The 16408-nt window shown below is 45.5% G+C and overlaps 1 protein-coding gene across 5 annotated transcripts in view; it reads right to left on the bottom strand.

Moving 5' to 3' along the window:
• Window positions 1-10943: 10943 nt before the first annotated feature.
• GTF2IRD1 (GTF2I repeat domain containing 1) overlaps window positions 10944-16408 on the bottom strand; it is a 231237-nt gene continuing 225772 nt past the window's right edge. For 4 of the 5 annotated variants that reach the window (XM_027862357.1, XM_027862361.1, XM_027862360.1 and 1 more), the window contains 3 exons: window positions 14552-14589; window positions 13935-14071; window positions 10944-11168 (listed from right to left, as the gene is read on the bottom strand). In XM_027862357.1, the coding sequence (XP_027718158.1) occupies window positions 11100-11168; window positions 13935-14071; window positions 14552-14589 (244 nt within the window). In that variant the 3' untranslated portion in view covers window positions 10944-11099. The remainder of the gene's footprint in view (window positions 11169-13934; window positions 14072-14551; window positions 14590-16408) is intronic. The other variant, XM_027862359.1, reaches the window with a different exon arrangement.

Genomic DNA, 16408 nt, shown 5'->3' with positions numbered 1-16408 from the left:
CAGGACCGGTGATCCATGCCAGAATTTGCAGGTAGCTAAGCCCAGGGAGGCTGGGAGCGTTAAGGAATCTGCTTGACCCAGCACTGAATCAACACAGGTTTCTGCATGCAAGGGAGTAATTGCTCCTTCTCTGGGCCAAATTTGGAGGTGAACTTATCAAGGTGAATACTTTGTAGCAGCCACTTCAGGTTTGAGCTCTGGGCTGAAGCTGTATAGAAGACAAGTGTGTAAATGGAAGGAAACAAACATTTATTGAGCACCTACTATGCGCTAAGCGCTTTACAAATTTAATCTCCTTTAATCAACAGCCCTGGGAAGTAGGTGCTCTTATTAGTCTCCATTTTACAGTTGAAGAACTGAGGCAGAAGAAACTGAACTGAACGCCCCTCCCGCACTAAATCTAGGATTTACGAAGCAGCTGATCTATGTGACCAGGCTATACTGCTAGGGAAAAAGCCAGTAGCTCACATTTATGTGTCACTTTTCATGCACGTTGTCTGATGTATACGACAACCCTAGGATGGAATCCATTGAAATGGCTGCTAAGCTAGAAGAGCTTACAACAACGTTAGGATGGAAGAAGGTACTATTATTGTGGCCATTTTAGAATTGGGGACACTGAGGCTGAGAGCTTAAACTGCTAAAGCCAACTCCTCTAAGGTTACCTTCCAACTACTCTATAGTCAGTCAACAAGTGTTTATTAGGCACCTACTATGTGCCAGGCACTGAGCTAAATGCCGGCTGGGAATACAAAGAAAGGCAAAAGGTAGTCCCTGCTCTCAAGGACTTCCCAATCTAATGAGGGAGATAACATGCAAGCAATCATGACCAAACAAGATATAGACAGAATGTATTGGCGATAATGGGCAGAGGGAAGGTGAAAGCCTGAAGGGGGATCGGAAAGGCTTTCTATAGTAAGTGGGACCTCATCACAGAAACCCACCTTGTGTGTACCTGTTTGTACACATGTTGTTTCTCCCATTACCGCGTAAGTTCCTTGAGGGTAGGGATTGTTTTTGCCTGTTGTCAGCCTTTGACACTGTCTATGACATATGGTAAGGACTTAATAAAGGCTTGTTGACTGACTGATTAACTGATTTATGAACTGGCAGATGGAGCCATGCTAACTAATGACACCTTTAGAATATACAATTATCCCTTGCACATAGTGACTTTCTCCATCGGGGTGCAATATATCAAGGGTCGGCATAAGAAATTAAATGTGAATTTTGGGGAGTTTTGTGGGAAGCCACAGATTACACGGAAGAAGTTTAGAAACTCAGAAATGCAAAATATATATTATATATATATATACTATATATATAGTATACATATATAGTATATATATAGTACAATATCAACATATTTTATCTTTTAATACCATAATAATTCAGACTTCTTCTCTGGTACAAAGGGAGGGTCAAAACTTTTACACGGATTTTTCAGAGGGCGGAGGCACGGTGCCCCTAACCCCAGAGATGTGGAAGGGACGCCTGTATGCCTCTCCTGATAGATTGTAAGCTCCCTGAGGGCAGCATCTGTTTTTGCCTTTTCCTGTCCTCAGTGCTTAGCACAGTTGCCTCCTATGTTGGACGCTCTTAATAAGATGCTTACTCACGGACTGATTAAGTGATTTGCCCAACACCATGCAAGTAAATGTCTGTGGCAAGGTTGAATCTGAGTCTCCCCATTCTGAAGCTAGCGTTGCATCCACAATACAACTTGGTCTCTCTCTGCTGTCAAAGAGATCACAGTGCAGTTGGGGAGATGACTCATCCACTCCAAGAAACCCAACCCCCTCCCCACCCCCCACACAAGGGAACAATATGGCACCATAGCCAATGAGGTAAATGACCTTACTGTGTGCCAAGGACGTTGCCTCCCACCCCATGTGGGGGCTTGAATTCTGCTGGCCCCAGAATAAATTAGGTGCACTGATGACCCACAGGCTTGTGAGGCCCCCTGTATTTGGTCAGGTCGGCCCTATTTGGGTGAACACCCATTGGATGGAGAAATAAACAGCGCGGCTTCCGCCTGGGGAATTCAGGCAGCGCAGACTCCAGAGATGGCTCGAAAGGAAAATGCCTCCTTGCCCTTTTCTCCCCTCCGGCCCCACTTTGGGTCATGCCCTTATTTGTGTATCCTAGCAACCCGAGAGCTAGGAGCAGCCTGATTGGTAGCCTCTCAGCAGGGATGCATGTGTCTGTAGGGGCCAAGATTTAATCCCTTGGTTTGCAGTCCTGTAAAGGGTGTTTGAACCCAGGGAAGCTTGGCCAGGCCGGGCCCTCAGCAAAATGAAGACGTCAGAGGAATTTGACTTAAGTGACCTCTGCCCCGTCTGTTCCATTTCCTGTTCCCTTCCTCTGCCCAACTGTGTCTTGCCTTTCCTTTGTTCTCATGGTGTCACGTTGGGGGAGAACTGATGGAGTATGGAGGATAGAGCACCAGCTCTGGGGGCAGAGGACCTGGGTTCAGATCCCAACTGATGACCCTTAGGATCTGGGGTGGGTAGTTTGACATCTCTGAGCCTCAGTTTCTTCATCAATAAAATGAAGGGATTTGGATTGGAGCCCCACTTCTAGGTGTATGATCTGATCTGATAACTTCATTCCCTTTGAGGTAGTAGGTAAAAAGCATCATTGACAAAAAAATAGTCCCTGCTCTCAATGAGCTCACAATCTAATGGGGAGATAACATGCAAGAATCGATGGAAAAATAAAATATAGACAGGCTATGTTGGTGATAATCTAGTCTTACATCCTCGTTTCCTAAATGAGGAAGCTGAGACTTTCCTGAGGCCACTTTGCTTTTCTGTGCCTCAGTTTCCTCATCTACAAAATACTTAATGAATGACCACTCCCCAGAAGATTGCATTTTTATACTTTTATTGATCTCTTTTGTTTTTACATCACCTACATTTCCTATGTTATCTTTCCCCTTCTCTCTTCCAGAGAAAAATACCTTAGAACAAAGAAGGAAGAAAAATAATCTAGCAAACTAACAAGTGGAAAAAATCTAACATTAGATGTAGTACTCCATAACTATAGTCCCTTCGCTCTGCAAAGAAACTGAGGGACCTGCCTTCTCTGTTCTCTTTTTTAATTTTTATTTTTTTCTCATTTAATAGAATTTTATTTTTTTCCCAATTGTTGTTTTCTTTTTTTTAGACACAAGTTTGGTCATTATAATTTCACAGCATTCAGTTTCAGTTATTTTGAGATGGTGGTTGTTTCCATTTACACAGGCTCTCTACCTTTTCTTATATAATGGACCCCTTGGGCGGTCTGGTGAAGCCCACAGACCCCTTCTCAGAATCATGCTTTTTAAATGCATGCAATAAAATACATAGGATTACAAAGTCAATCAAGTCTACTGAAGCAGCAATCAAACATTTTTTTAAAAGTTCCCAGACTCCGGGTTAAGAACACTTGAACATTGTTAGATCCGTTGTCCATGTTGTTTTCCTGGATTTGTTTACTTCTCTTTGAATCAGTTCACGATACATCCTATATGAATTCTTCAAACGAATTTTTTATAGCACATTAATAGCCCATTCCCTTCTTGTGCTTGTGTATTCACATATCTTTTTTTTTTTTTTTGTGAAGCAATTGGGATTCAGTGACTTGCCCAGAGACACACAGCTAGTGAGTGTTATGTGTCTGAGGCCAGATCTGAACTCAGGTCCTCCTGACTCCAGGCCCCGTGCTCTATCCACTGCACCCCTTAGCTACCCCTGTATTCACATATCTTGAATGTGTCTTGGTATATGGACTCCCAATTGCTTTATACGTTCTGTAGTTATGTTGAATGGGATTTCTTTTTCCATCTCTTTCTGCTGGATTTTGTTAGTAACATATGAAAAGACTAATAATTTTTTGTGAGCTTATTTTTTGTCTTGCTACTTTACTGAAGTTATTGTTTCAATTAATTTTAGCTGAATTTCGAGGGTACTTTATTATGTCATCTGCAATTGGTGATCATTTTGCTTCTTTTTTTTTTTTTTTTTTTTTTTGCTTATTTTTAGTTTCTCAGTTACTTTTTCTCATCTTATTGCTAGCATTTCCGGAACTATATTAACCAATAGTGCTGAAAATGGATATTCTTGCCTTCCTCCTGATACCATTGGAAAGCTCTATAGTATTCCTACATTACAGATGTAATGGGGCTCTTCCCAACCCTCTCCCCACACTCCAAGTCTCCCAGAGCACGGTCAAGTATTTTCTCCTTGCTTGCAATGGACCATGCCAGAATTTGGCAGGGCTGGTTTCTGAATAGATATGACTTCTTGCTGAGAATACCCTTATTGGCTAATGAGCCAGGAGCACTGATAATGTGGGGTAAAAGAAGAGGCAGCTTTCTGCTGCAGTCCTCTAGGTGATAAGATGTGATTTCACTGAAGGGTGGAGGTTAGCCTTTCTCTGTTCCAACATGGTGGTGGATTCAAGTGGCTGGGCTTATACTGGGGCCCCAGTCTGCCTCTGCCTCTTGCTTATGTTTCCGTCCTTGAGCATGGACTTGGTGAGCACAGAAGCCTCTGAAGACGTTGAAGTGAATGCAGCTGGCCGCTTCTCCTTGCCCACACCTGAGCAGCTGATGAGACTAAGTATCTAAGTAGAAACAGGAGTGGGCTGGTGCCAAGGGAAGAACTGGCATCAGAGAAAGATCCAGCTTGGCTGTCAGATTGGCCACTGTCCAGTGCAGAGGTGACATATGAAATGCCTAATTGGCTCTATTGCACACCAGCAGTAGCTCTGACAAGATCTGCCTATTAGCATCCCAGCTGACTGAAAATCTAGGCGTGTTTCCTTGCTGAATTCTATCCCAATCATTCTGTGATGCACTCTATGCTTCTTTTATGCTTAGGATTCCCTGCTCTGTTTGGGCATAGATGACCTGCCCCATACCTGATTCATGTAGGTACATTGGGAACCTTTCAGTCTACCTCCTTTCTGGGTTAAAACCTTAGAGTTTCAGGCCTTCGCTATCATTATAATTAGCAACTTTCCTCCAGACACTAAGGTGGCAGTGATGAGTTAATGAATGTGAGAGTGAGGCCCCTATTTAGGGGTCAGGCTTCCCTCAGCAATGAACCTGGGCAAACATCAGTGGTCAGATACAGGCCAGGGACTGTGCCAGGTGTCAGCCTCTGTGGCCTTGGCCAAGTGATGCTTCTAGCCCCTGTGTTAGGCAGATATAATACTAGTTCTTGGTTTTTAATAGATACTAATAAATATTCAATAGAGACTGGCTCTTTCTGCTTATGAAGAGCTTGAATTACCATCAATGTAGCCACCTAAACTCATTTAGTAACAATTTACAGTTAGATGAATTGGTCATGCCTTTGTTCAGAGTTCCGGAACCATCAGCACATAAATTATTCTGGTTTTGCTAACTTCATTCTACTTCATTTCATACAAGGCTCTCCAGGGCAGCTAGGTGGCACAGTGGATAGAGCACCAGCCCTGAAGTCAGGAGGACCTGAGTTCAAATCCAACCTCAGACCAAACACTTGACACTAGCTGTGTGACCCCGGGCAAGTCACTTAACCCCAATTGCCTCAAACAAACAAATAAAACATATAAGGCTCTCCGTACTTCTCTGAACTGATCATATCTCTCATTTTTCATGGCACTATAACATGGTATTACATTCACACTTCACAGTTCGGCCATCCCCAATTAGTAGACCCTTATTTTGTTTCCAGTTTTTTCTGCAACAAAAAGTTCTGTTACAAAAAGTATTGTGTGATACTTATGTATATATGTATATATTATATATGTATATTATATATGTGTATATATTATATATGTATATAATTATATATAGACATGTGTATATATTATATATGCATGTAATTATATACACACGTGTATATATTATATATGCGATTATATATACACATATGTGTATACATTATGTATGTATGTAATTATATATACATATGTGTGTATACATTATATGTGGATGTAATTATATACATATGTGTATATGTTATATATGTATGTAATTATATGTGTATATGCATGCAATTATACACACACATATAGACACATATATTTCCTTCTTCTCTTAACCTCCTTGGGGAATATGCCTAATCAGGACATTGCTGGGCCCAAGGGTGAGCACAATTTAATAATTTTGGAGGTATAGTTCCGAACTGTTTCGACAAAATACAACACTCATTTATGTTTTGAACAGTAACAACAACTAGAAAACACAGGAATAAATGAACCTTTCATAAGAGACATGGAAAAGAAGGGTTATGATATTTTATTCATTGAAATTAATTTAGCAGTAAATTGTCACTGCAGGCTCGTAGGAGGCTGTGGTGTGGCTGTTCAGTGCTCAGTTCCATACACAAAAGAACCCATCTCCCTCTTTTCATAGGGCAGGGTGTGGAATGCTGCCGATGCTGCCCAACTCAGTGGATATGTTGGCTCATCGGGCTGAACTGTGTTTCTTTTATAATCTTTGCTCCGAGGGAAGGCTTGTTGCTTGGTAGGAGTGGGAGGGAGGGATATATTCAGAAATGAATGTGATGTCAAAACAAAAGCCATCAATAGAACCAACCCAGAAACCCACAGAAACCCACACCAGCATTACATTCATTGGCTGAACCTGCCAACTCAGGGGTGGGGGGAGGGGTGTCTGAGGGAGGGGTGCGAGCAGGGGGTGGTTTTGAACTCACTGTCCTCACTTCCCTCTTGGAATTTCTCCCCTGACCACTAAACCCACCTGAAGTCCTTCCTGTTGACTTTGGCCAGGGAATCTTTCCCTGCTTGGCTGGAGCAGCGCTAAGTACATTCTGAGGCTCTCACCTGAATGGAGGGCCAGGCTTGGAGGTTTGGGAGGAAAGGAAAGTCAACAGACTTGGGAGTGAGTCAGAGTGGGGCCCGCACTGCAGCAGCCTCTGTATGGAAGCGTTGTGGGGCCAGGGAAAGAGTTCTGAATCTGGAGGAAGAGGGTCCAGGTTCAAATCCTACCTGTCATTTACTACTAGGGTGACCCGAGGGGAAATTACTTCTCTGTCCTGGGCCTGTCATAGCACAGATGTATAAGTGGAAGGAGCCTCAGAGGAAGATCTAATCCAATCGGCCTCACCTTGCTCACTGGACCTGGAGTCAGGGAGACCCAAGTTCAAGTCCAGTCTCAAAAATTTCCTAGCTATGTGATCTTAGGCAAGTCACTTAACTTCCGTTGGTCTCAGTTTCCTCATCTAGAAAATGGGGATAATAGCACTCACCTCTCAGGGTTATTCTGAGGATAAAATGAGATAATACTTACAATGTATTTTGCAAACTTTAAAGTGCCATACAGATGTTATTACTATTAATGCCAATCAATAAACATTTATTAAACATTTCCTATGCCAGGCACTGTGCTTACAAAGAAAGATAAAAAACCGACGACCCTTGAGGAACTCACAATAATGGGACCACAAAGCAGAGATTCAAGAATGCCTTTGCAGGCTTTGATGGCAGTTTTTGGTTAATTACTGACCATTCCATTCCTCTGTATTAGGCCCAAGCGATGGGAGTCAGCACGGCATGGTGGATGGAGAGCCAGCCTCTGAGTTAGGATGACCTGGGCTCCAGTCCCATCTCAGGCCCATAGTGGCTTGGGGAATCTGGACAGGCCACACCCTTTCAGGGCCCTCTCTGCCTATAAGTTGCAGAACTAGGGCCCACCGGCATTGGTAAAATGAATCGTTCACCTGGGGTTCCCTATTCAAATGGAATCACAGAATTCAGTCCTCTTCTCCACCTCCAAAATAAAAAGGCATAAGGTGAACATTTGCCAATTACCTAATCTCTTTGAGGCACTTAAACTCTTTCCAGCAAACATTGCCTTTGACGCATATGGCTGGCTGTAAGAGCCATCTGAGGTGTGGACCTCTTGGCTTCATTCCAATGGGGAGGTAGGTGCAGTCTATACCGCATTTTAGAGGAAATAGACACGTCGGAACGTTCAAAGAAAGAGTGACCACAGTGGTGAAGGATCTGGAATTTGGGCATAAGAAGGCTGGTGGAGGGGACTGGAGGATGGTCAGCCTGGGAAAAGGAAGGCATGGGTGGGATGTAACCGCCTCCAAATATTTGGAAGAGAGATTAAGAATAATAAAAGCTGACATTTGTGTAGTCAGAAGGCGTTTCACACATGGTGTCATTTAATCCTCACCTACAGCTTTGGGAGGGGAGTGCTACTGCTCCTTCCATCCTACAGATGAAGATGCTGAGGTCTGAACACATAAGACTCGCCCAAGACCCCACAGCTACTGAGCGTCAGAGCTACGATTTGAACCCAGGGGGTTGTAAGGCTCAAATGAGATAATGGATACAAAGCCCACTGCGAACCTTGCCATGCGAGATAAATTCCAATTATTACTGTTATTAGCCTCCACTCTGCTGATGACTTAATTCCCTGAGCCTTCTGCTGCCTTCCTGCTGAGCTCAAGAGATGTTTATCAGAAATACAGGGGGGACTTGGTAAATGTTTAACAAGGGGGGAAGGAAATATTTGCACACACTTTGAAGTTTAATCTGGATTACTATCACCTGTAAAAGTCTAGGCAATCTAGAAAGCAATAAGTAAAGTCCTGATTTGTAGCTGAGATTTTTAATGCTCACGCCGAAAATTTAACAACGGGCTCTCCAGAACCATTCAGGGCCGGTTGTGGCAGCTGCTGATTTGAACCCAGGTCTCTGTGACTTTTCTAAGACTCGCGCTCTCTTTTCCTCCCTCTCCCAGAACAGGCTGGGTAACCCTTCTCACGAAAGAATTTGTCCTTTGAGCGCTTCCCTTTCTTACGAGGCTGTGCTCTGAACCTTCCCATCATGCCCCAGAACCCTGGTCATTCTGGAAGGTCATTCCAGCCCTGGACTTAAGCTCCGCAGCGCTCTCTGCTCTGGGGATGCGGAGAGGGAACCCTCCCTCTTTTTCGATGGATCCACCCTCGATCTACATTTAAGGAGGGGATCCCAACCAGCCATCTCTTCAGTTTTCACTGGGCTGCACTGCTGACCTCTCCATAGTGCCCCCTTGCCTAGGTACTTCCCTACTCCTCAGCCCCACCTTTCCAGCTTCCTTCTATGTGTTTTCTCCAATTGGAGTGTAAGCCTCTTGAGGGAGGGATTGTCTTTTGTTTTCCTCATTGGGATTCACTACATCGATGGAATCACACCACTGCTCCAAAACCATACCCCAAGCCCCTCCACAGCCTGGAAGGATCCGGAGGGCAAGTATGGGTTTTCTCCTCTCCCTCCAGGGACGCTGGAACACAGCAGGGCACCCTGACTCCAGGCCGAGGGTCATGAAGGGCACACCCTTTAAGCAGTCATTCCCCGTCAAGGATTCTAAACCTGGAGGCTGCAGACCCTCAGGGGGTCTGCCATAGATTTCAGGGGTTCTTTGAACTTGGACAGGGGGAAAATGGCTTCTTTAGTTTTAGTAATCTCTAACTGAAATCTAGCATTTCTTTCAATTATTTACAACATTATTCTGAGAAGGTTTGGTCCATAGGCTTCACCACCCCGCCAAAGGGGTCCATGAGACAAAAAAAGGTTCAAAAAGTCTTGGTCTAGATCCCGGGCTAACTCATGCCCACACTGGGAGACTGGGGAGTGTGGAGAGGCACTGGGAGTGCTAAGTGCCTGGCTTCCCACCCTAAATGAGGGAGGAATCTGCTTCACATTTGGGGCCTGCCCTGACTCCCTTCATCTCACTTTGCTGAAATCCTACCCTTCAAGACCTAGCTCGATTGCTGCCGCCTCCATGAAGCCCTCTGCGATCTATTAAATCCCCCAAACTGAACGTGATCACTGTCCGCCTTCTGAACCCTGAGGGTGGTTTTCAGTTTCCACCTTGAGGAGCAACAGAATGGGTATGGAATCAGGAGGCCCTGGGTTTAATCCTGCCTAGCTGTGTGACTCTGGGCAAATCACTTCATCCCTCTGTACCTCAGTTTTACCATCTGTAAAATGAGGGGGTGGATTTGATGACTTCTGAGGTCTCTTTCAGCTCTCAATCGATGACCCTACTGGTTGATCTGTGTCATTGTCTCCCCCCCTTCCCAGACCAGACTATAAGTCCTGCGTGGGCAGAGACCACAGCTCACTGTCTTTGTCTCTTTGTCACGTCCCACCCTCCCACCCCAGTGTTACCTGGATTTGAACTGGACTGAGGGTCGCTGTGTTATGGTGGAGGGAATGCCAGATCCTGAGTCAGATACCTAGGCTTGAATCCTGGCTCTGCCACTCACTTATTGGATCTCTTCGGGCAAATTCTTTCTCCTTTCTGGGACTTCGTTTTTTCCTTTGTAAATGAAAGACTTGGGCTAAATGCCCTTTGAGGGGGTGTGGAAGAGGAGAAGTAACACAGGATTGGGAGGATCTGGGTTATGACTAGGCATTGCCATCAGCCCTCCTGCTGACCCCTCTGGACCCCTTGGCAAAGGCGTCTGCCCTGCACCCAGACCCTCCTAGAGGTGTTATCACTCCTGATTTGAATGTGAGCTGCTTGAGACCAGGGACTGTCTTTGCTTCTGTATTTGTATCCCCAGTGCTGAGCACTTAGCAAGTACTTAATGCTTTTTTTCATTCATTCATTATCACTTAAGATGGGTGTGGCCCTAAGAAAGTCACTTTCTTCTCATCTCTGAACAGAAGGAATAGGGCTGCATTGGTCTAAGTCTCCAGCGGTGGTCCTGGAAGGGTCACTCCTGGACCCAGCAGCCCATAGCAGGCCCTGCAACCCAACATAACCCAGTAAGCATTTACCAAGAACTCACTATGTGTGCAGTACCATGCTAGGTCTGAGAAGGTCAAGAAGAAAACCAAGCCTGATAAAGGGGTTGGTTGCCATGAGCCACATGGAGATGCCCATCTTGGCTGGGAGCTCTGACCGTCCAGCCCCTCCCCTCAAATAACAGGAGGACATGAAGGAGCAAGGCAACACTTTCTTTTTATTTAAAAAGGCAGGAATATAGTGTAAAAATCATTGGAAAAACTAAAAGGCATCGATACATATCCGGATATACACTTTTTACATAAATTACACGTATTTATTCTTTCTGTCTGAGGTTCTGAGTCAGCGTTGAGGTCTAGTAGTTAATGGGTCCTGGAATGTGCACGTTCAGACCACCATAGTCCAGCATGTACATTGGCCACTGCTGAAGGGTGGGAAAAGGAGAGAGACAGAGACAGAGACAGACAGGAACAGAGAGATAAAGAAAGGACAGAGAGAGGGAGAGAGAGACAGAGACAGAGAAAGATAGAGAGAGACGGAGGCAGAGAGAGGAGAAAGGCAGACAGAGTAGAGAGAGGGAGAGACAGTGACATAGAAACAGAGAGAGGAAAGAGAGTGAGAAAGACAGAGACAGAGACAGAGACAGAGAAAGATAGAGAGCAGAGAAAGTGAGAGAGATGAAATGAAGACAGAGACAGAAGAGAAAGGAAGAGAAAGCAGAGGGAGACACAGAGACAGAGTCAGAGAGAGGGAGAGACAAAGACAAAGGGGGACAGGGAGAGAGACAGATAGAGAAGAGGAGGAGAGGGAAAGAGACACAGATACAGAAAGAGACAGAGTGACAGAGAGGGAAAGGGAAGACATGAAGAGACAGAGAGACAGAGAGGAGAGAAGAGGAGAGACAGAGAGAGACAAAGACAGAGACATTGAGGGAAAGGGGGAAACAGAGAGATAAAGTCAGAGAAAGGAGAGAGAGAGGAAGAGAGAGACAGAGAAAGAGAGGAGAAGGGGAAGGAGAGAAAGATGAGAGAAGAAAGAAAGAGTAGGTAAGGAAGCAGAGAGAGAAGAGAAGGGAGGGAGAGAATAAGAGAGAATGAGAGAACAAGAATTAGAGGAGACAGACCAATAGACAGAGAGAGAGAGAGAGGGCAAAAATTTCATGTTAGATGCAAAGTATCACAAAAAGACATCCCCTGCTGTTAGCTGTCACCTCTGCCTGGGGGACTTAGACATGACTTACGACTGGTGGGACAGACAGGGAACCCCTGGCTGATGGGTGATGGACACATAAAACCTTAGTTTCCGAATATTCCTGGAAATCCTCACAATACTAGGGGTCGTGTCCCTGGAGCGATTCACATTCCGAGTGCACGGCAGGTGCAGGGCCTGGCGGCCGTGTCTGGGCAGCACTCAAATATTCCACAGGCTGGTAGATTTTTTCCGGCCTATCTGCAAGGCTGTATCAAAGGCTCAAGTGTTTGCAGAGAGGCCCAGTTAAATGGTGAGAGGAGGCATTGCCGATTCAAAGAGCTGGATTTGGTGTCAATGGAGCCAAGGTCACGTCCCGTCTATAATTTACTGGCTGCATGTGACCACAGACGAGTCATTTCATCTGTCTTGGCCTCAGGTCCCTCAATTGTAGAATGAGGGGGTTGGATGAGATGACCTTGAAAGCCCCCCCCCCAAAAGTTTATGATCCTTTGGATGAAGAAATCCTAAAGACTTCTCTGAAACTACGAAAAATACCTTCCCTATTTTGATGCTTGTAAGGGCAAATGACTTCCAAATTTGATTTTAAAAGAGTCAGAAGGAACTTTTAGCTTGACCGTTCTCACAAGGAGGCATGTCATCCCCTATGAGAATGTAAGCTTCTTGAGGGCGGGAGCTTTTTTTTTTTTGTCTTTATATCCTCAGCACATAGCACCATGCCTGGTACATAGTAGGCGCTTAATAAATGCCTGTAGATTAATAGTTGATCTTTGTTGGGGCTAGGGGTGGGGCGCAGCTGCTGAGCAATATGCCCACCCTGCCCCCGAGGAATAAATGAACCAGTAGCTCCTTCTCCTCCAGGCTCCCCACTTTTCTGCCTGTCTCTTAGAACAGGAGGGAAGACAATCAATAGGGGAAGGGGCAGAGGACTTGGGGGTGGAAAGTGCTCTGGGCTGCGAGCCAGACCTGGGCTAAGCCTCCCTCCCATTATGTGACTTGGGGGGATTCACTGCCCTTTCTGTGCCTAGCTTTTTACTCAGCTGCCTGCCCCAGAGGGCTATGAGTGGGATCCACAGGATAATATTTGGGATGGCAATTTGAAAAGTAAAAAGCAATCTGAAAATGCATGAGGTTATCTATCAAAGATAGATTTTGTCTGAGAAGAGAGTGGGGGAGTGTAAGATCTATTTCAAAATTGCCAAGATAATTTCAATGCAGTCCAGAACTAAAACCAGGATGGTGCCGCTGGGGCTCTGTGCCAGGCTCTCAACATAGGATAGGAAGCAGGAGCAGGAGTAGCACTTCCTTGGAGTAGGAAGGGACTTTGGAGGCCTTAAAGTCCAACCCCCTCATTTTATGGAAGAGGAAACTGGGCCCCGGGAGGTTAAGTGATTTCTCCAAGGTTATATAGGTAGTAAATGACAGAGCTGGGATTCGAACCCAGGTCCTCCTACTCCAAAGTAAATGCTCTTTTTACTGCACCACACTGCCACATCTGGGCTTTTTTTGGGGGGGTAGGGGGTCATGCTTCCTTCCCAATGTCCCCTTATCTCATGGTATTCCACCAGTTTTTATAGGAGGAAGCAGCCTATCTCCCCCAACTATCCTTGGACTCCCCCCAAGAGTCCTGGCACTATGACGTCCCTCTCCTGGAGCCCACCTTTCCTCCTGACTCCTTGCTGGGACAAAGGCTGGACTCTCTAGGGGCTGGGATGTCCCCTGTCCCCTTGGGATTGCACAGATAATCATTCCATCCCGTATACCAGTGGGACCAGTTCCATCCCTTCTTAACTGTTTTTACCCCAGCTCAATGAACTCCTAGTCATAGCCTTGGTTTTGAAGGGGGATTCTACACACAGGCTACGGACCCCCTCTCCAGCCTGGGTCACAAGGAGTTTGCCCTTTGGCCATGGAGGTACCTTTCCACCTCCCCCAGGGCAAAGCAAAGGAAAGATCAGGCTGAGAATTGTGCAGGCTTTACCACAAGTGAAATCTGATTGGTCGAGGCCGTGGACTCCAGATTGGATGATGAAGAGGAAGAGGATGAGGAGGAAGAAGAGACAGAATTCCCTTCGGAGACTCGCTTCCGCTTTCGTTTGGGGACGCCGCTATCTTTCACTGGGGACACAATACACAACCACAGAATGTTTGAGCCGGACAGTACCGTAGAGACCCCTAGCCCAACGCCCTCATTTTGGAGAAGACAGAAACCCCACATTGTGTAGTGAACAGAAGGCTCCCAGATTCTTACAATACTCGCCGTGTAACCTGCGGCAAGTTGATCACCCTCTCTGGGCCTCCATTTCCTCCTTCGTAAAATGAGGAGATTGGAGTGGATGACCTTTCAGGTTTATTCCAGCTCGAAATTCTAACATCCCATGATGACCCAGACAAGGGAAGGGAATTGCCTAGGGTCACACTGCTGGTGAAGGGGCAATGATGGGATTTGAACCCAGGGCTTCTGACTTTTCTAACAAGGTACCAGAGATGGGTTCTGCTGTGGGCATGTTGGGGGCTTCTCTGAAAGGGTTCCATTCTGTGCTGACCCCCCTCGGGTTCCATGAAGTGACCAAGGAAGGTCATTTTTCACCAACTCACCCGGCGGCTTGGCCTCTCCACATATTTCAGCAAAAGGTCTGCAGAGCAAAAGAACTTGGGGTTAGAAGCTAGATCTCCTTCTCTCTGGCCTCATTTCTGCCCCCATCCTGGACACCAGGACAGTGTCAGAGGTTAGAACAGTGAGACGTCTCCCTTGTTATCAAACCAGAGACAATTTGGTTATTTGGAGCAATTCGTTGGTGGGGGTAAACTGGGAAGACCCAAGGCACTGCCCCAGGGGCAGGGGGAAGAAACCCTATTGTACTGCAAGAGTGTCCCCGTTGGAGGGCTGGAGTGTGCTTCCTGCTCTATTATATTTAACCGTTCTTTTCCAGGTGCTAAGCTGGGTAATTTCTATGCTAGAAAAAGCCCCCAAATGCTATTAGCACCTGTTGATATGACCCCTGACGGGCAGTCCCCTAGTCCATCTAAGGACTCTTCACTAACAGAAAACTCACACCTCCCAAGGCAGCCCATTCAGCTTCTGGGTTGATCTAAACGTTATGAAGTCGTTGGGTTTTTTTTTTTCACCTGACATCAGCTTAAATTTGCCCCTCTGCCCTGTCTCCCCATTGCCCTCTAGGAACTATTAGAACAAGCCAATTCCTTCTTAATCAAGATAGTCCTTCAGACACCAGAAGGCAGCTCTGACCTCCCCCCAGAGCCTTCTCCTTTTCCAGCCCAACATCTCCAATTCCTCCAACAGATCCTCATCTGACCCAGTCTGTAGGCCCTTCATTATTTAGTAGCTATCAGGTCATTTGCCAGCCTTGGCAGTTGGGATTGATGGGGAGGGACTCCAGCTCTGTGCCTCCCACTCAACCACAGAATTGGGGTCAGAAAGCTCTATGGGCCAAAAAATATAAATAGGGGCCTGAAGGGAGTTGAGAATAAATCTTTGAATGATTTATAGCAGGCTGCTGAAGGAGCTGGGGATGAAGGGAGGGCCGGCCCTAACCCTGATCGGGGAAGATAACGATATCAGAGATGGCTGGTGGCACCCCCTCCTTCCGCCTCCTCCTCTACTGGCAGCCCCAATCACAGGCCAGGCTCATGAGGTGGAAGGATCAGAGGGTCCTGCTGAGATACGTAAATAGAACTGCAGGGGAGGGAGGGAGGAGGCCAATGAGTAGTAAGGTGTTTTTAAATTGTTCTGTTCAAAACGTGTTAAAGAGTGTTCAGGGGGATTTCTTTTTTTAAAGAAGGGTAACTGTTTGGGGGATGGTTATACTAGTTATGGTCCGTGAATCTGATGAAATATATGCTATAACAAATGATGAATCCAGAGAAGCATAGTAAGACTTATATGAACTGACACAGACTGAAATAAACAGAACCGGGAGAACACTGGACACAATATTGCCACCAGTGTAAATGTGCTGATCTATGTTCAGATGTTATCTCGGAAGACAAGAGAAAATCAACTTCCCTCCCTACTCTGTAGAGGTGCGCAATTAATGGATGTGGAACATAGCATAAACTAAACTATCAGACTTAATTGATGTGCTGGGTTAGTTATGCTCAACTGCTCTTTTTTTTTCTTTCTTTTTTCTTCTTTGTTAGGAAGGAATGGCTGGATGGGCAGGGGAGGGCAGGATATATTTGGAAATGAAGCTGATGTTAAAAAAAAAAGATATTCACAATTTAAATTAAAATTTTAAAAGAGGGCAAAGTAGGATATGGAATTTAAAATTAATTTTAAAAAAGGTACAAAGCAGGATATAACATTTAAAATTAAATTTTAGAAAGAGGGCAAAGTAGGACATGGATAATAAGCCAGTTTATGAAACAGAAAATTTGGCTAAAGAAATCCCTTTCGAGGTAATGAAGCTCTCATGAGAGAGGAGGGGGAAGGCA

The sequence above is a fragment of the Vombatus ursinus genome, unplaced genomic scaffold (assembly GCF_900497805.2).
Source record: "Vombatus ursinus unplaced genomic scaffold, bare-nosed wombat genome assembly UNPS02014768.1, whole genome shotgun sequence".
Lineage (NCBI taxonomy): Eukaryota > Metazoa > Chordata > Mammalia > Diprotodontia > Vombatidae > Vombatus > Vombatus ursinus.
Note: the sequence above shows the minus strand (reverse complement) of the source record. Positions and strands in the feature narration are given on the sequence as shown.